Below are 13,678 nucleotides of genomic sequence, written 5' to 3'. Positions count from 1 at the left end.
AGAGACTCTTCTCCATGGGGAGAAGAGTCTCTCTTTTGCTGGGAAGTTCTCCATTCCCTTTATGAGCTGGCTGTCAATATGCGGGGAAAGCCCCATGAGGTAAGGGAGAAAATGCCAGGGAGGGACGGTTGGCATCATCTGCCCCTCCGATTATCAATGTAAACCCCGCACTCACTCATTTGGCGTGGGGACTACCTGGCGCAACCCACAGGAGCGAAACTGTAGGGTTTTGGGGGTTCGCAGAGCCAATGCACCATCGTCAAGACAGGCCCTTTGTTATTTTTATCTGGACTGTGTCAGATGTTTTTGCCACTGGCCCTGCTGCCCTTCATGCATTTTCAGTTTCTTACCACTACTCAGCCCCCGCGTGAGGAGCAACAACAGCATTGCTACAAAACAACCAAGTGTCACGTTTCCTGGGACCTGGTGATCCACTTCTGCTTACTTCTCCCCCCGCACCTCAGAAACGATGTATAAGCTTTGTGAAATTACAGTGGGCCAACCAGCAGCCCCGATACAGCACCCAAAGATGCTTTTATCCTTCAACAAACTTGTCCTTTGCTTTTTGGGTTCATTTTCAGTCTTGCTGGTGGAGGTGTCACCTTCCAGGCTCTAATAGCCCTCCCATTCAAAACCTTTGAAAGAGCTCCAACTAATGGTTCCAGTGTAGAAACTTGTACCAATGCCTAAACAACCGAGAGTGTCTGGGCTGGACGTCACACTAACAACCTATGAATGGGGACGATCGGAGGTTGTTAGTTGAAAACAGAAGCAGCAGGTGCGCCAAATGCAGGACACTCATTCTCACTGGATTTCAGTAATTCGTGGGTTAAATAACCCATTTCCCTCTCCCACCTGCTGTGAAGGAGGGAGGAAACTTTATCTGGTTGAATAACCCACAAATTGAGTTATTCATGGCTGAACAGGAATTTGAATCTCTGTTTGTCTGGCCCAAGTACTACACAGAAACTGAGCAGGAATGCACATTCTCTGAAATACAAGTGCTACTCAAGGTATATAAAAGCAAGTTGTGAGAGTTCTGTATCATCTGAGGCAGCGGGGATAGTTTGCATACTCCTGAGGAATTCTGGGAAGTGAGCAGAAGTCACCGTGAGCATCAGTGTCCACCCTCCAAGGCATAAGAGAAGTCAAAGAATTCTTAGAACCGTGGAACTGCAACAAGAGGCACAAAAAATGGAAGAGCAACAGCAAGTTGAAGCAGAAGTTGAAGCTGAGGTAAGGAAAGCAAATGAAGAGGAAACTCCCTGGAAAGGGGTGACAGGAGCAGAAGAATTAGAAGATACTCTGCACCAGTGCAACCACTAGAACTATTTAACTGCTTTCAGCTAATGGAGGATGAGACTGGAGAGGAAGAATTACAGGGGACCCCCTGCAATAGTGAGCGAAAGGTAGAAGGTCAGTCAACCAAGAAGAAGAGAAGAGTAGTCATTGTAAGAGACTCCCTGCTGCGTGGGATTGAAACCCAAGTATGTCGTGAAGACCCATGGACTCATCAGGTATGCTGTCTCCCTGGAGGACAGATCAGAGATGTGACTGAAGGGTTGCCAAAGCTCATAAAACCCTGACACATATCCTTTTCTTCTCATCCATGTGGGAACAAATGACACTGCCAAGCAGAGCTATGGAGAAATCACATCAAACTTTGAAGCTCTGGGAAGGAAACTCAAGAACTTTGGGGTCCAGATAGTTTTCTCATTCATCCTCCCAGTTCTTGGAAGAGGATTAGAAAGGGAAAGAAAAATACTCTGGGTGAACAACTTGTTACAAAAGTGGTGCCAACATGAGAGATTTGGATTCTCAGACCACGGACTATGCTACTTGGAAGATGGACTACTGGCAAGGAGTGGGTTGCACCTCACAAGGTCTGAGAAGAATGTGTTTGGCCAAAGCATGAAGAACTTCATCAGGAGGCTTTAAACTGAATCCTGTGGGGGAAGGAGACATAAGCTTGGAGACAACAATGGATGAAAGCTTATGCACCATAACAGAGAGAGAGCTCTGATAGCGCCTAAAATTATCTTTACAATAATGTAGGAAAGAAGCCAGACCATAAAGCACATGGTCTTTGATGTCTATATACTAATGCCCAGAGTATGGGAAACAACAGAACGAACTTGAACTCTTAATACATGAAGGCAAATATGACTTGATAGGTATAACTGAAACTTGGTGGGATGACTCCCATGACTGGAACATAGCAATTGAAGGGTATAACTTGTTCAAAAAGAATGGAAGAAATAGAAAGGGAGGCAGAGTTGCATTTTATGATACAAATACTTATCCCTGCATAGAAATTCTGGAGGAATGGAGGATGAGCCTGTTAGCCCCATTGAGAGCATCTGGATTAAAATAAATGGGGCAAGGAATAAAAGGACCATGATAGTCATACTACATGAGAGTCTACTACCAGCCACCCAATCGAGGAGAAGATTAGGATGAAACTTTTGATAAGCAAATTGCCAGTGTTTCAAGTAATTGTGATGTAGTAGTAATGGGGGACTTTAATTACCCGAATATCTGTTGGGAGACAAATTCTGCCGAAAGCGGCCCCTCCAAAAAATTATTGACATGCACGGCTGATAACTTTCTCCTACAGAAAGTGGAAGAAGGAACAAGAGGATCTGCTGTCCTTGACTTGATACTGACTAATAGGAAGCACTTAATGGATAAAGTGACAGTTACGGGAACTCAGTGGAGAAATGACCATGTCATACTTGAGTTCTTGATTTTAAAGGCAGCAAAAGTGGAGTATAGCCATACATGTATAGCCATCTTTCAGATATGCTTTAAGGTGGATTCCTGTGTTCAGCAGGGGGTTGGACTCGATGGCCTTATAGGCCTCTCACAACTCTGCTATTCCGTGTTTCTATGATCCCTGAGGGTTGTCATCTGGTGAAAGACCAAGACATATTACTTAGGAAAGAGCTCTGGGGAAAAGGAGGAAGAAGACTCTGCATTGGGTTAAAACGTTAGGAGGAGATGATGGGGGAGGTGGCGAGACAAAATGATGGGGGAGAAGGGGTGGAGATTTCTATTCCCCTCCCATCAAGCTTGATAGGCTTTTAGCTAGCAGAAAAATAATAATAGTCAGCAAAAGTAAACATTTCCCCCCCAGTTACGTAGCAGGATTTGTTTTTGTTTCATGGTGATTGCATATATAAATATCTGTGTGGTTGGAAGGATTCATTGCAGCAACTGAGCTTCGCCACTAAAGGGGAAAACATAGCTGTGCTGAGAGGACAGAGTTAACTCTTCTCATGCATTATTCCTAAACAAATTAAGCCCAGACAGCAGCAGTCTTGCCAGCAGGAGCAGATGCTCGGAGGTGATGTAACTTGTGCTGCTAACTTCAGGCTCTGTAGTGACCTCAGTAGTGACTGCAGACAAAGGATACGTATATTCAGAGGTGAGTGGATGTGGCGCTGCCTCCTTCGCGCGTTCCTTTTAACAATGCTAGTAATAGGAACATCTTGATCGCTGCATGTATCTATAGACAGAATAACAACCCAGTCTTTTTATTTATTAGGGCTCTTTGTCAGACCTGCTTTTTATCTTTCGTCTTATGTTTTTTGTTTTTGTAATAATTGCTTAGGAGCGATTAGAGGCTATGATGCGGAGGTCTATGGAGCGAAGTCAGCAGCTGGAGCAGAAACAGAAGAGATGGTCGTGGGGAGGAGCACTGGCTGCAGGCTCAGGCGAGAGAGACGGTGAGTGAAACGGACGGGCTGCATTGCAGATTCCAAATTGCAAATGCTCGGGATTTATTTATTTATTTTTTTAAAGAAAGATGGCTGCAAAATGTGTTTTGGTAGTAGGCTGTGATGTAAGAAAGGCTCTAGTCTTGAGGTGCATTATTAAAACTGATTTTGCTATCAGCTGCTAAAATTCACATCCTGATACCCTCTTGGAAGCAGGCCAACACCAAAGTTTCTCTATGCAGATAATATATCAGGAAAAAAAGAAAGAAAAAACACCATTGAAACAAACCACAGCACTGTCAATGGCTATCAGCGCTGTATGACTTTGCAGGAGATAATCTATTTTTACCTCTGGCGCTCCTAAAGGGCTCAGGGGACTTCTCAATGATGGTGCAGTATTTACAGATGAAAATGAATTCTTCTCCCTTTTGCTCCAGCTGCTCTCTCTTTGGTTTGGTTTCAAAGCAAGTTATTTTACCACCAACCATATATTAACATTTATGATTTTCAGAAATCATTAAGATTTGTTTAAATTCACCAGCTTTTTCCACTAGGTTTTGTTTTGATGAAATATCTACTTCTTTCTTTCTTTCTTTCTTAGTGATAAAACAGTTGTCTCTCTACAGTCTTACCTATCCCTATTAAAGCCAGTATGATTTTTTTCTCAGAGTGGTACAGAAAAATTCATACGCGTCATGAGGAGGACAGCCTCTTAACGTTTCCAGAAGCAAACATATTAAAATTCCTCTTGTATTGTTTGGGTTTTAATGCTCTTGATGTAATCTATCACCTTTCTTTGCTCTGATTTTGTTGTTGTTGTATAGGTGAATCAGAAAATACCCCACCCTCTCTAGCTTTAGCTGCCAACACCCTTCTTCCAGACCCTGTGGCCTCAACTGCTGCTGCTGATCCCTCCAATGGTATTTGAGAGACTCACAGTGCCATAGTGTGTCGTTGATCACATTAACACATCCACTAATTTTGACCTCCCCCTAACTGCTGTGTTGTGTTGTCTCAGTTTGACCTTTGACAGCATTCTTATTGGAAATTAAGGGCCCAATTCCCCCAAGCGCTGCCACCGCCCTTAAGGTTTGTGCGACAAATCCTGCTGAACTGAAATATGTGGCAGGAGGGCTTGGTGAATTGCACCCCTGTAAACTGTGTCTCTCTTTTTCTTTTTCTTTAGTTTTGTCATAACGAAACAATGCATGCTTGGCATTCCCACATCATAGTGATGTATCAGATAGCTTTTCCACTAGCTGTTGTCAAGTTCATCTCTTTTTGCCCAAGTGTGGAACATGTGTTATGTGTTATACGTACTGTGTGCCTTTTGAGTAGCCACTGCAGCTGAAAATGCGGGGGGGGGGGGGGAGAAGGTGGTTTAAAACACTTAATTATTCAATATAAGCACCTAACATCAATTCCTAAATTGTTTTTTCCCCCTTCAGGAATCATGTCCCTATCATCTAGTAATAGAAAGAATTAATCATTCAATGAACCTTTATTTTGAATTAGACACATTAAAGACTATAGTACTATTTTGGAGCAAGGGCATTTCGGATTACAGTGAATTACTTTAAAAACTTCTCTTGGTGGTGAGTTAGCCTGCTGAAGGAATCTATATTGCAGTAGAGGCTAGAAATGGGGGTGGGGGGGGAACACCTGAATTTGTTCTTTGACAGAACAAATGGGATTTTCTATATGCATATTTAAAAGTTAACATAAATGACTGAATAACCAGCAATTTATTTCTTGACTTGGCATACGAATTTTATATCTGAAAGATAAAGAACTTGCTGTTGTCTTTCTACAATGTTGCACTCATGAATTTATGCCTAGATGACTAACTACCATTCATCTGCATGTGTCATCACATTGAAAGGGCCCCTATAAAAATCAATACCTATATGCCAGCTCTAAATAATCCCATTTTCTCTCTCTCTCTCCCCCTCCCCCTATCATAATAGCCCCATTACACATTGAAAGAGGCATGCAGGACTGTGCCCAATGTTGGGCACCTTCCTTGGCCCTGCCCCACGCCAGATATTTCCACATTGCATGTGTGTGTGTGGGAAGCCTATACATATAGACCTCTGAGGGACCGGGAACCCAAGTTGCAGAGGGTTCCAGCTCCCATGGAAACCTACATACATAGGCTTCCCCTGTTCAGACGTCTGTGCTGAACACATAGATTGCAAGTTTCAGGGCAGCCAAGATTGCAAGAGTTAGGTGATGTATGGGGTGAGGCCTATGGCATGCGCCCTTTGCCCCTTTCAGGGTGTAGACTCCTGTTACACGTATCACAAATGAAGGGACATACTCTTCCCACCATTCAATCATTCCATCATGACTAAGAAATTGGACCCTGGACAGAGCTGTGAAGAAGTGGGAGCAGTTCAATTCAGTGGCTCCCATTGATTTATGGGATCATGTAAATGAGCTTCAATCTGGTGACCAAACATCACTTGCAGGCACTAGGACTGTGGGGAGGTCTCCTGGAATGGTTACCTTTTGTTCTAAGGAGAGAGAGAAAATCCTATGGAGAAGATGCTGTGTTGATACCTGCCAATCAGACCTGACACTCAGTGGCCCAATAGCGTGTTTACATGAAAACCGTTGCACCAGGTCTTGTAATGCACCCAGTGGAGTGTTATGTAAATGATTACATGATTTCATCAGTGTCTTGAACCTATATTTGTATAGGAAATTCCTGAAGCCAAAATAGATTAGACTAATCTATATTTAAATCTGTTGTGTCCAAAATAAAATTTAAAAGTCTTCCTTCTCCAAAAAGGCTAAGCAGATTATTGCACTATCTTTGATTGGTAATACTGAGTGACCCCTATTTATTACTAAATATTGAATATAAAATATTACCAGGAGTCCAAAAATTCTGGCTAGTCTTGGCAGCCAGACAAAACTTGTCATTAGAACTGATTCTGTTCTATAAGGGGTGGTATCTTGTCTAACATCGTGTTGAGTTTTGTATTGTTTTTAAGTCCAGGTCAATATAAGCCCCCTCACCCTCATCCATCCAGGTTCAAAACTTGAGAGGAGGAGGAGGAGGAGGAGGAGGAGGAGTACACCTGCTGCTTCCTATCACAGTGAACTTCAGAAGTGCTCAATATAGGCAAAGCACAGTGTAATTCCATGTGCTGCTCCCAAGCGATGGCCTTGTTCACCAGAAAGGAGATGGATGCTTGCTGGGGTGTCAAAAACACTAGATCCCTGAATTAGTTGTAAAATGTGGAAAATCTTCCAGCTGCTCCATAATGGAGCTGAAAGATGTATCTCATCACACGTGCTTTTAAAAGTAGCATTAATCTTTATTTATTTTTATTTCTCTTAGTGTTTTGTCCCCAGTTGGACTTCACTATAGAATAATAAAATGTTACATTTACAAACAGAACAGTCAGGCAGGTCCAAGCTCTAGATTTATCAGTTGTGCTTTATTCTTTCCTCTGATCCAATCACAAGGCCCATGGTAACAAAGTTAAAGGTTAGCTCTGGGAGTTTTCAGCACTGTGGAATGAATATAAATGTCTTCAATGCGTCTCTCTGCAGCATGTGACAAACTTTCAGCTTCTACAATGAATCTGCCAAAGCAAATGGAGTCGCCTATCAATAAGCGCCTCTCCTCCTCCACAGCAACAATAACATATTCCCCTGACAGAGGCAAGTGAATGCGCTGCTCATTGTCGCACCAGAAATAATCTCTTCTTTTGTGTGTTAAAATGCACTTTTCTCGCTCTTTCTTTCTCTCTTCCCCCCTCCTCCTCCCTGCTTCCCTTTTTTTATTTTCTTGGTCAGATAATCCTCCTATGGCAAAAATAAGGGCAAATGTTACTGTGCTATTTAGTTACCAGTACTAGTACTTCACCGGTACTAGGTGCTTTATTCAGATGTTTCAGTATCAGCAGCAACTCTAAAACGTTTAAAGCAGGCCTCAAATCAGTTTCGTTCATTGGTTCATTCCAATGACGTTAAAGAGTACATCTTAGTGGGATTTCTGCTTTAAAAGCATTGTGCCGAGCGGTCCAAAGTGGGTCCTGGGAAGCTCGGAGTGGCAGACCCACTGCCATATTGCAAGCCCTGCCTGGCCAGACAAAAAGTGGGGCAAAGGTTTTTATTTTTCTCCACTCCAGCTCCAGGCTGGAATAGTTGATGGACCTAGATTTGGTTCATCCTGAGGGAACAGAACGGCTTTGGATCCAGCAGATTCAAAGCTGGGTCCTCATTTTGGGGCTTTAGACCAGCTTCTGCCAGCCTGGGCATAGCAGATGGATCTCCCAGTGGTGGTTCTTTCCACCAGCAGAGAAGCAGTAACCCACCATCCTAAGCCCTAACAGCCATCAATATCAGGTGGGGGTAGGATTGTGCTCTAAATATCCTTAAAAAAAAACTTTTGGAAGGTTTTAATCTCCACAAATCACTTCACAACTTGCCTGGGATACTGCTGCTATCTTGGAAAAGCTATGCTGTATGGGTTTAATACAGAATAGGAGAGTGCTTTCTTCCAATAATCACTTTGAGCTAGAGATTAATATAGTGCAGAATGGCTGGTTAAATAAACTTTAAGATTGTTGGGTCAAGAGATTGAGCTGGGAACTAAAAAGTCCTCTAGTTCAAATTTCATGGCTTAACACAAGCCACTGGCTTTTGGCTTAGGCTTCCTAACGGCAATATAAGGATGATACTGCTCTACCTTATAGGCTGTTGTAAGGATAACAGCAAGCTAATGCATATGAAATACTTTGAACTTTCTGAAGTTCTATATAATTAGTTTAAACTGCTTTGAGATACAGTTGCTCAGGGCCTCTTATAAATAGTGCCAACTTTGAATAAAATAATATTTGAATCAGCCCCCAAAGCTGATTTATATTTTCTTAGGCATCGTATCATCACCAGATATGTCAATAAGTAGAGTTGCGTGCTTGATTATTTCTCTTGGGGAACAACTTCGGATGATTATTGGATGAAATGTAAACAAAGGCTCCCTTCCCCCTTGGGGGATATAGGGCACCTGGTAGGAAAACAAATGTCAGAGACTGAGAGGATCCAGAGTCAGGTGACTTCCTATCTACCAAGATCTGGGTAAACTGAATGCCCCCTGTACCTCACTGATCCACCTCAGGTTTGTGGCAGTGACTGAACATACCAATGTGATTTGGGAAGAAGTGCGTTCTAAACAGCTGCTGCCTTATTTTTGTTATGTCTCCCTGTGCATGAATTTCAGACTAGGTCAGAGAGATCCTTTTCTTCTAATGTCAGTATGTATGACAAGTTATATGCACATGATGTTAGACAAAGATCTCAGCATGTTTGTTGTGCTGGGTTGGGACTGGGCAGAACATATTTTTGAAGGGATGCCCAAATTTTAAAAGTTTGAGAGGCACTGATGTAGACAGAAGGGAGCAGAGCGAGCGAGCAAGAGAACCAAAGTTTGGCCTGAACCTGTCTTGTACATGTTCTGTACAGAACTTTGGTGCTCATAATTCTCACATGTGAGGGTAGATTTATTGGGTTCCTGCCATCCACAGCAGGAACACGCAGCAGTGAATGACACTGAATTACAGCAGGAGTGCAGAAACCCAGGCCTATGGGCCAAATCTGGACTACCTGAGATCCCAACCTGGCCCTCTGGGTCCCGCCCCCTACCTCTGGTCCATCCTCTTTTCCTTGACTGCTGATTGTTTGGTGGTTTCCTGGCTTTTGCACACACACACACACCCAATTCTAAAAGTGCAAGATGCCTCTCCTAAAGCTAAGAGCTTTAAGCTAAAATATGCTGGTACTTTTGACCCCGGCCTCTTTTGCCTTTGGTCCTGCCCACTGCTGTAATGCAGCTCCCAAGACCTTCTCCAAAACTGAATTTGACCCTAGGCTGGAAGAGGTTTCAGCACCCCTGAATTACCCTGAAGAACTTCTGAGAGAATAGCTCTGTATTTACTTGCTACTGCTGACAGTTTTTTGAGTCTGGTGCTGTGAAAGTCTTTAAATGATGCCTCAGTGCATGAATATTTATTTATTAATTGCATTTATATACTGCTCCATAGCCGAAATATGTTCCACTTATTTCATTAAGGATCACTGCCTACTGCCTGATCTTGTACATTTGTTTTCTCTAAAGTCATGCAAGCGTTGACTTCGTGATACTGAAAGTGAAGTCTGCCTGACCACCATTGCAAAGCTAGCTGTCTCTGCCCTTTTTGTCAGGAACTCATCGCCACCAGCCCTTCCCTTATTGCCGACTATGGCCAATGCATGTTTGACTTGGACTCTGCAGGTCTTTTAGTCCAGAAGCTCATTGCCCCCCCCCCCCCAAAAAAAAAAACAGACTGGAAGAGCTCTACTGCTGAAAGATTAGTGTAATTCACATTACACTAAGAGCTTTGGCTATTGGGCCTTATAGAAATGTAAAAATAAATAAATGAATAAATAAATACATAAATAGTTGTAGCATGGGGAAGGACCAGCTGTGACTGCTGTAGTACTTCTGGTGACTCCTATACTGGTGGTAGGGTTTAGAATCAAGATTCCAGCACTTGAACCTTTGAGCCTGCTACCTCAGTACAGCAGCTTATGAACCAGGTAGTTCATGGTTTTAGCATTATCTAGTGTATAGACTTGGAAGGTAACCCATGGCTATACAAATTCATTTATAAAACCAAATCTGGATTTATGTTCTAGAGATGATGAGGTTGTGGTATGTGAATATCACTAATATTGTGTGTGGAACCTTAATGTGGCCATAGAGGTACTAAACACAAGGCAATGTTCTTGAGTGTTTGGTAAACTCAACTTATAAAAAAACCCTATACCAGCCTTCTCCAACCTGGCTGGCTGAATTTAAAGCACTCCTCCCCAATTTGGACATCAACTCTCATTAGCCTCAGACAGCCTAGTCAAGTGTCAGGAATGTTGGGCATTGTAGTCCAAAACACCCAGAGGGCACCAGGTTGGGGAAGGCTGAACAATACTGTCAATCCAATATGTCCTTCATGGTAATGGGAAAATAGGTTTACCTTTTCTGGCTTACCATAAAAGAATCTAATACTTCAATGTCTATTTTCCTTGTTAGATTGGATAAGACATAAGTTGGGTTAGAACAGTAAAAATTGAAACTCCTTTGTCAAAGAATTAAATCCAAGAATTTGTAATTCACAAATATTTCTAGTTGTTTGTTTGCTTTTCCTTTGTTCATTTTGTTCGTCCATCCATCATATTTCTTTGCAAGTTTTAGAAGTGGCTTTTTTCTTATTGTTTTCCATTTGCTTCCATCCTTCAGCTCATCGCATGCACCTTAGTCCAATGGAAAACTTTATTATTTCTCGACTATTGACTCCCACACAAGCTTCTTTAGCTAGAAGCAGAAGTACATTAATGCTTTCTGAGCAGTACAATGATCCAGGTAAACCTAATGTTTTAAGGAATGTGTTAGGCACATTGAAAAAATGTTAATTAGACACACCCTTTTTAGTTGAAATCAATTTTATTCCATTTATGATGATAATCCCTCAAACAATGGAAAAGCTGCAGTATTCTGTCCAGAACTTTTCATCTTTAAATAGCCTGATTCTCTTAGCATATATGTTGAATGGTGTAGCATTCTAGGTGGGTAAAAAGTAAACAAAACAAACAGTGATATTTTTAAACTATTTTTCAGGAATCGAAAAAGTATTCTGAAAAAATATTAGCTGTTTAAAAAGCAGTTTTACTAAGATAAACAAGACAAGTGATATTTACCTAGCCAGTGAACTACTGTAATTTAAAGTTGCTTTTAACACTAATAATATTGGTTCCATATATCAGCTAATGTCTGGTAATTTCTTAGGGTATGACTTTAGATATGTTTCTGAATCTAAGTTTATTATCCTAAAATGCTAATATTTCTCAGGAAAAAAAAGAATTTTGAATTTGTTAAGACTGACCTTAAAACTTGCCCAAATAAAACTCTTACAAGTTTAGTGAAGGTACTTGGGCAAATACGTAGGGGGTTGTATAAAGATAGAAAACATAGCTCATTGATGTGTTTGAACAGTTTGTGTCTGGTTGTTTCTAATAAGACTGTGCTGTTTTCCTCCCTTTCCCTCACTTCTTTTGTCTATGTTCCCTGTTGCTCTTGCTATTGTACTATAACTCTTTAGTATTCCATATCTGTCCTCGTGTAGCACCAGCTAGCCCTCTTAAATCCCCTTACAAGCCTTCCCCCACTCGAAGTGTGGAGAAAAAGAAGGCTGCTTCTGCTTCTACACCAGATGCAATGAAGGGAGCAACTGCAGCTGAAGTGCCGCAGGTGGGTTTGAAAGTTGGCTGTACCAAAATAGATTTTGTTTGTTTTTATGTTTATATGTGGTTTTTATATTCTGTTTATCAAGGATAAAGATAATATGATTCCTTCCTCTTCCTCTCCTTACCCCATTTCCACCTTCTGTTGCTTTCATTTCTCCTCCCACCAAATGTTTTACACAATTAACTTTAGATTGGGTGAAAGCCTCAGTATGTAGAGAATCTCTATTTCTGACATGGTACTGTGTTCCCTAAATATGTACATTTAAGAAAAAACTGGGAATACATAACCTGCAGAACAGATTTTGATAATCACATTGCATAAAAATATCCCTTTAAATTTCATGGCGGTCCCAGATTCTCATGGCTGTAAGTGCATTGTAGTCTAAAGTATTCCCATGTACTGTCTTCCAGGGACTTTAATGAAAGATAAAAAGCTGAGTTAGCATATCTCTACAGATGATTCAATTGAAAGTTTCACTTGATTCTTCCAAAGTGTCTTTACTCAGCACAAGAAATAAATAGTACATATGAAGTTTTACTTCTCACATTTAGTTCATATGTACTTTGAGAAAATGTGAAGAAAATTAGTTTGTTGCATAAGAATGTGTGAAGAAAATGTTTGTTAATGCTAATAGGGAGGTAGATTTTAGGCCATTGTCAGGCTTGTGTCCTTGCTACTTGGGAATTTGTTTTGTGTTTCTTAGCTGCACATGGAGCTGGAAATAAGATGGAAAATTGCTGTTTCATGCCTTAGATCATTTACTAATTCTGCTATACATAGGTAGACACTAGGGGACACTCTTATCATTCTGTCTGGTTAGACCAGTGGTTCCCAAAGTGGGCGGTACTGCCCCCTTGGGGGCGGTGGGATTGCATAGGGGGCGTTAAGAGGCAAGGGGGCAGCAGGGGGGCGCTCGAGGTGGTCTTTCCCGAGAAGCGCCTCTCCAGAAGGTCTTAAAACCCAGGGACATTTTTATGGGAGAAGGTAGTTTGGTCCCAAGCCATATAGGGGAAGAATCCACACATGTATTAATACCGTTTAAGAAGAGTCCTTTTAACGATGAATTGAAATGTTTCAAAAGCACCAAAACGCTAATGAAGAGACATGCCCTGCTTGGTGTGCCCTGCCATGCCGGCTGCTAAACAGAGGCGTTCGCTATCTTTTCCCTCCCTCCCATGGCAAGCCTATGGCCGGTGCGTCAGATTTTGAATAAATATTCAATTCATTGTTACTGTTTTGAATTTTATTGTTATTCTCTTCCTTAGTGGGTCGTTGAAAACCGCTATTCTGAATAATGATTTTTATACTGTAGGGTAGGGGGCACTGGGCATGAGTTTGTGGAACCAAGGGGGCGGTTACCTAAAAAGGTTGGGAACCACTGGGTTAGACTAAGCAAATACGACACAGAAAACTATGCATTAAGTGCTCTAGTGGTATTCTTCTTCATTACTCATATATGTACTTCCAGATGAATAAATTAAGAGAGGAGAGAGACAGAATTTAACACCAGATATACTGTAGTCAAATGCCAATGATATGTTTCTGTAGATGCTGTTGCAAGGCACTGAGCAAACACCATTTGTCATCGTTGTGCTCTCCCAAATTCTACAACAGTTATAACGACTGATGATTGCGCAGTTTGGCTGATTCTTCACCAACAGATGTA

General features: G+C 41.7%; 1 protein-coding gene across 10 annotated transcripts in view; it reads left to right on the top strand.

Annotated features, from left to right (window-relative positions):
* Positions 1–13,678, top strand: part of MAP7D2 (MAP7 domain containing 2) — a 71,369-nt gene that overhangs the window by 38,821 nt on the left and 18,870 nt on the right. The window contains exons 1-6 of one of the 10 annotated variants that reach the window (XM_063126453.1): positions 3,118–3,427; positions 3,614–3,728; positions 4,544–4,639; positions 7,284–7,394; positions 11,008–11,130; positions 11,867–12,015. In XM_063126453.1, the coding sequence (XP_062982523.1) occupies positions 3,629–3,728; positions 4,544–4,639; positions 7,284–7,394; positions 11,008–11,130; positions 11,867–12,015 (579 nt within the window). In that variant the 5' untranslated portion in view covers positions 3,118–3,427; positions 3,614–3,628. Of the gene's footprint in view, positions 1–3,117; positions 3,428–3,613; positions 3,729–4,543; positions 4,640–7,283; positions 7,395–11,007; positions 11,131–11,866; positions 12,016–13,678 lie in introns of those variants that run through there. The other 9 variants (XM_063126446.1, XM_063126445.1, XM_063126448.1 and 6 more) reach the window with 9 other exon arrangements.

Source organism: Elgaria multicarinata, chromosome 5 (assembly GCF_023053635.1).
Source record: "Elgaria multicarinata webbii isolate HBS135686 ecotype San Diego chromosome 5, rElgMul1.1.pri, whole genome shotgun sequence".
NCBI lineage: Eukaryota > Metazoa > Chordata > Lepidosauria > Squamata > Anguidae > Elgaria > Elgaria multicarinata.
Note: the sequence above shows the minus strand (reverse complement) of the source record. Positions and strands in the feature narration are given on the sequence as shown.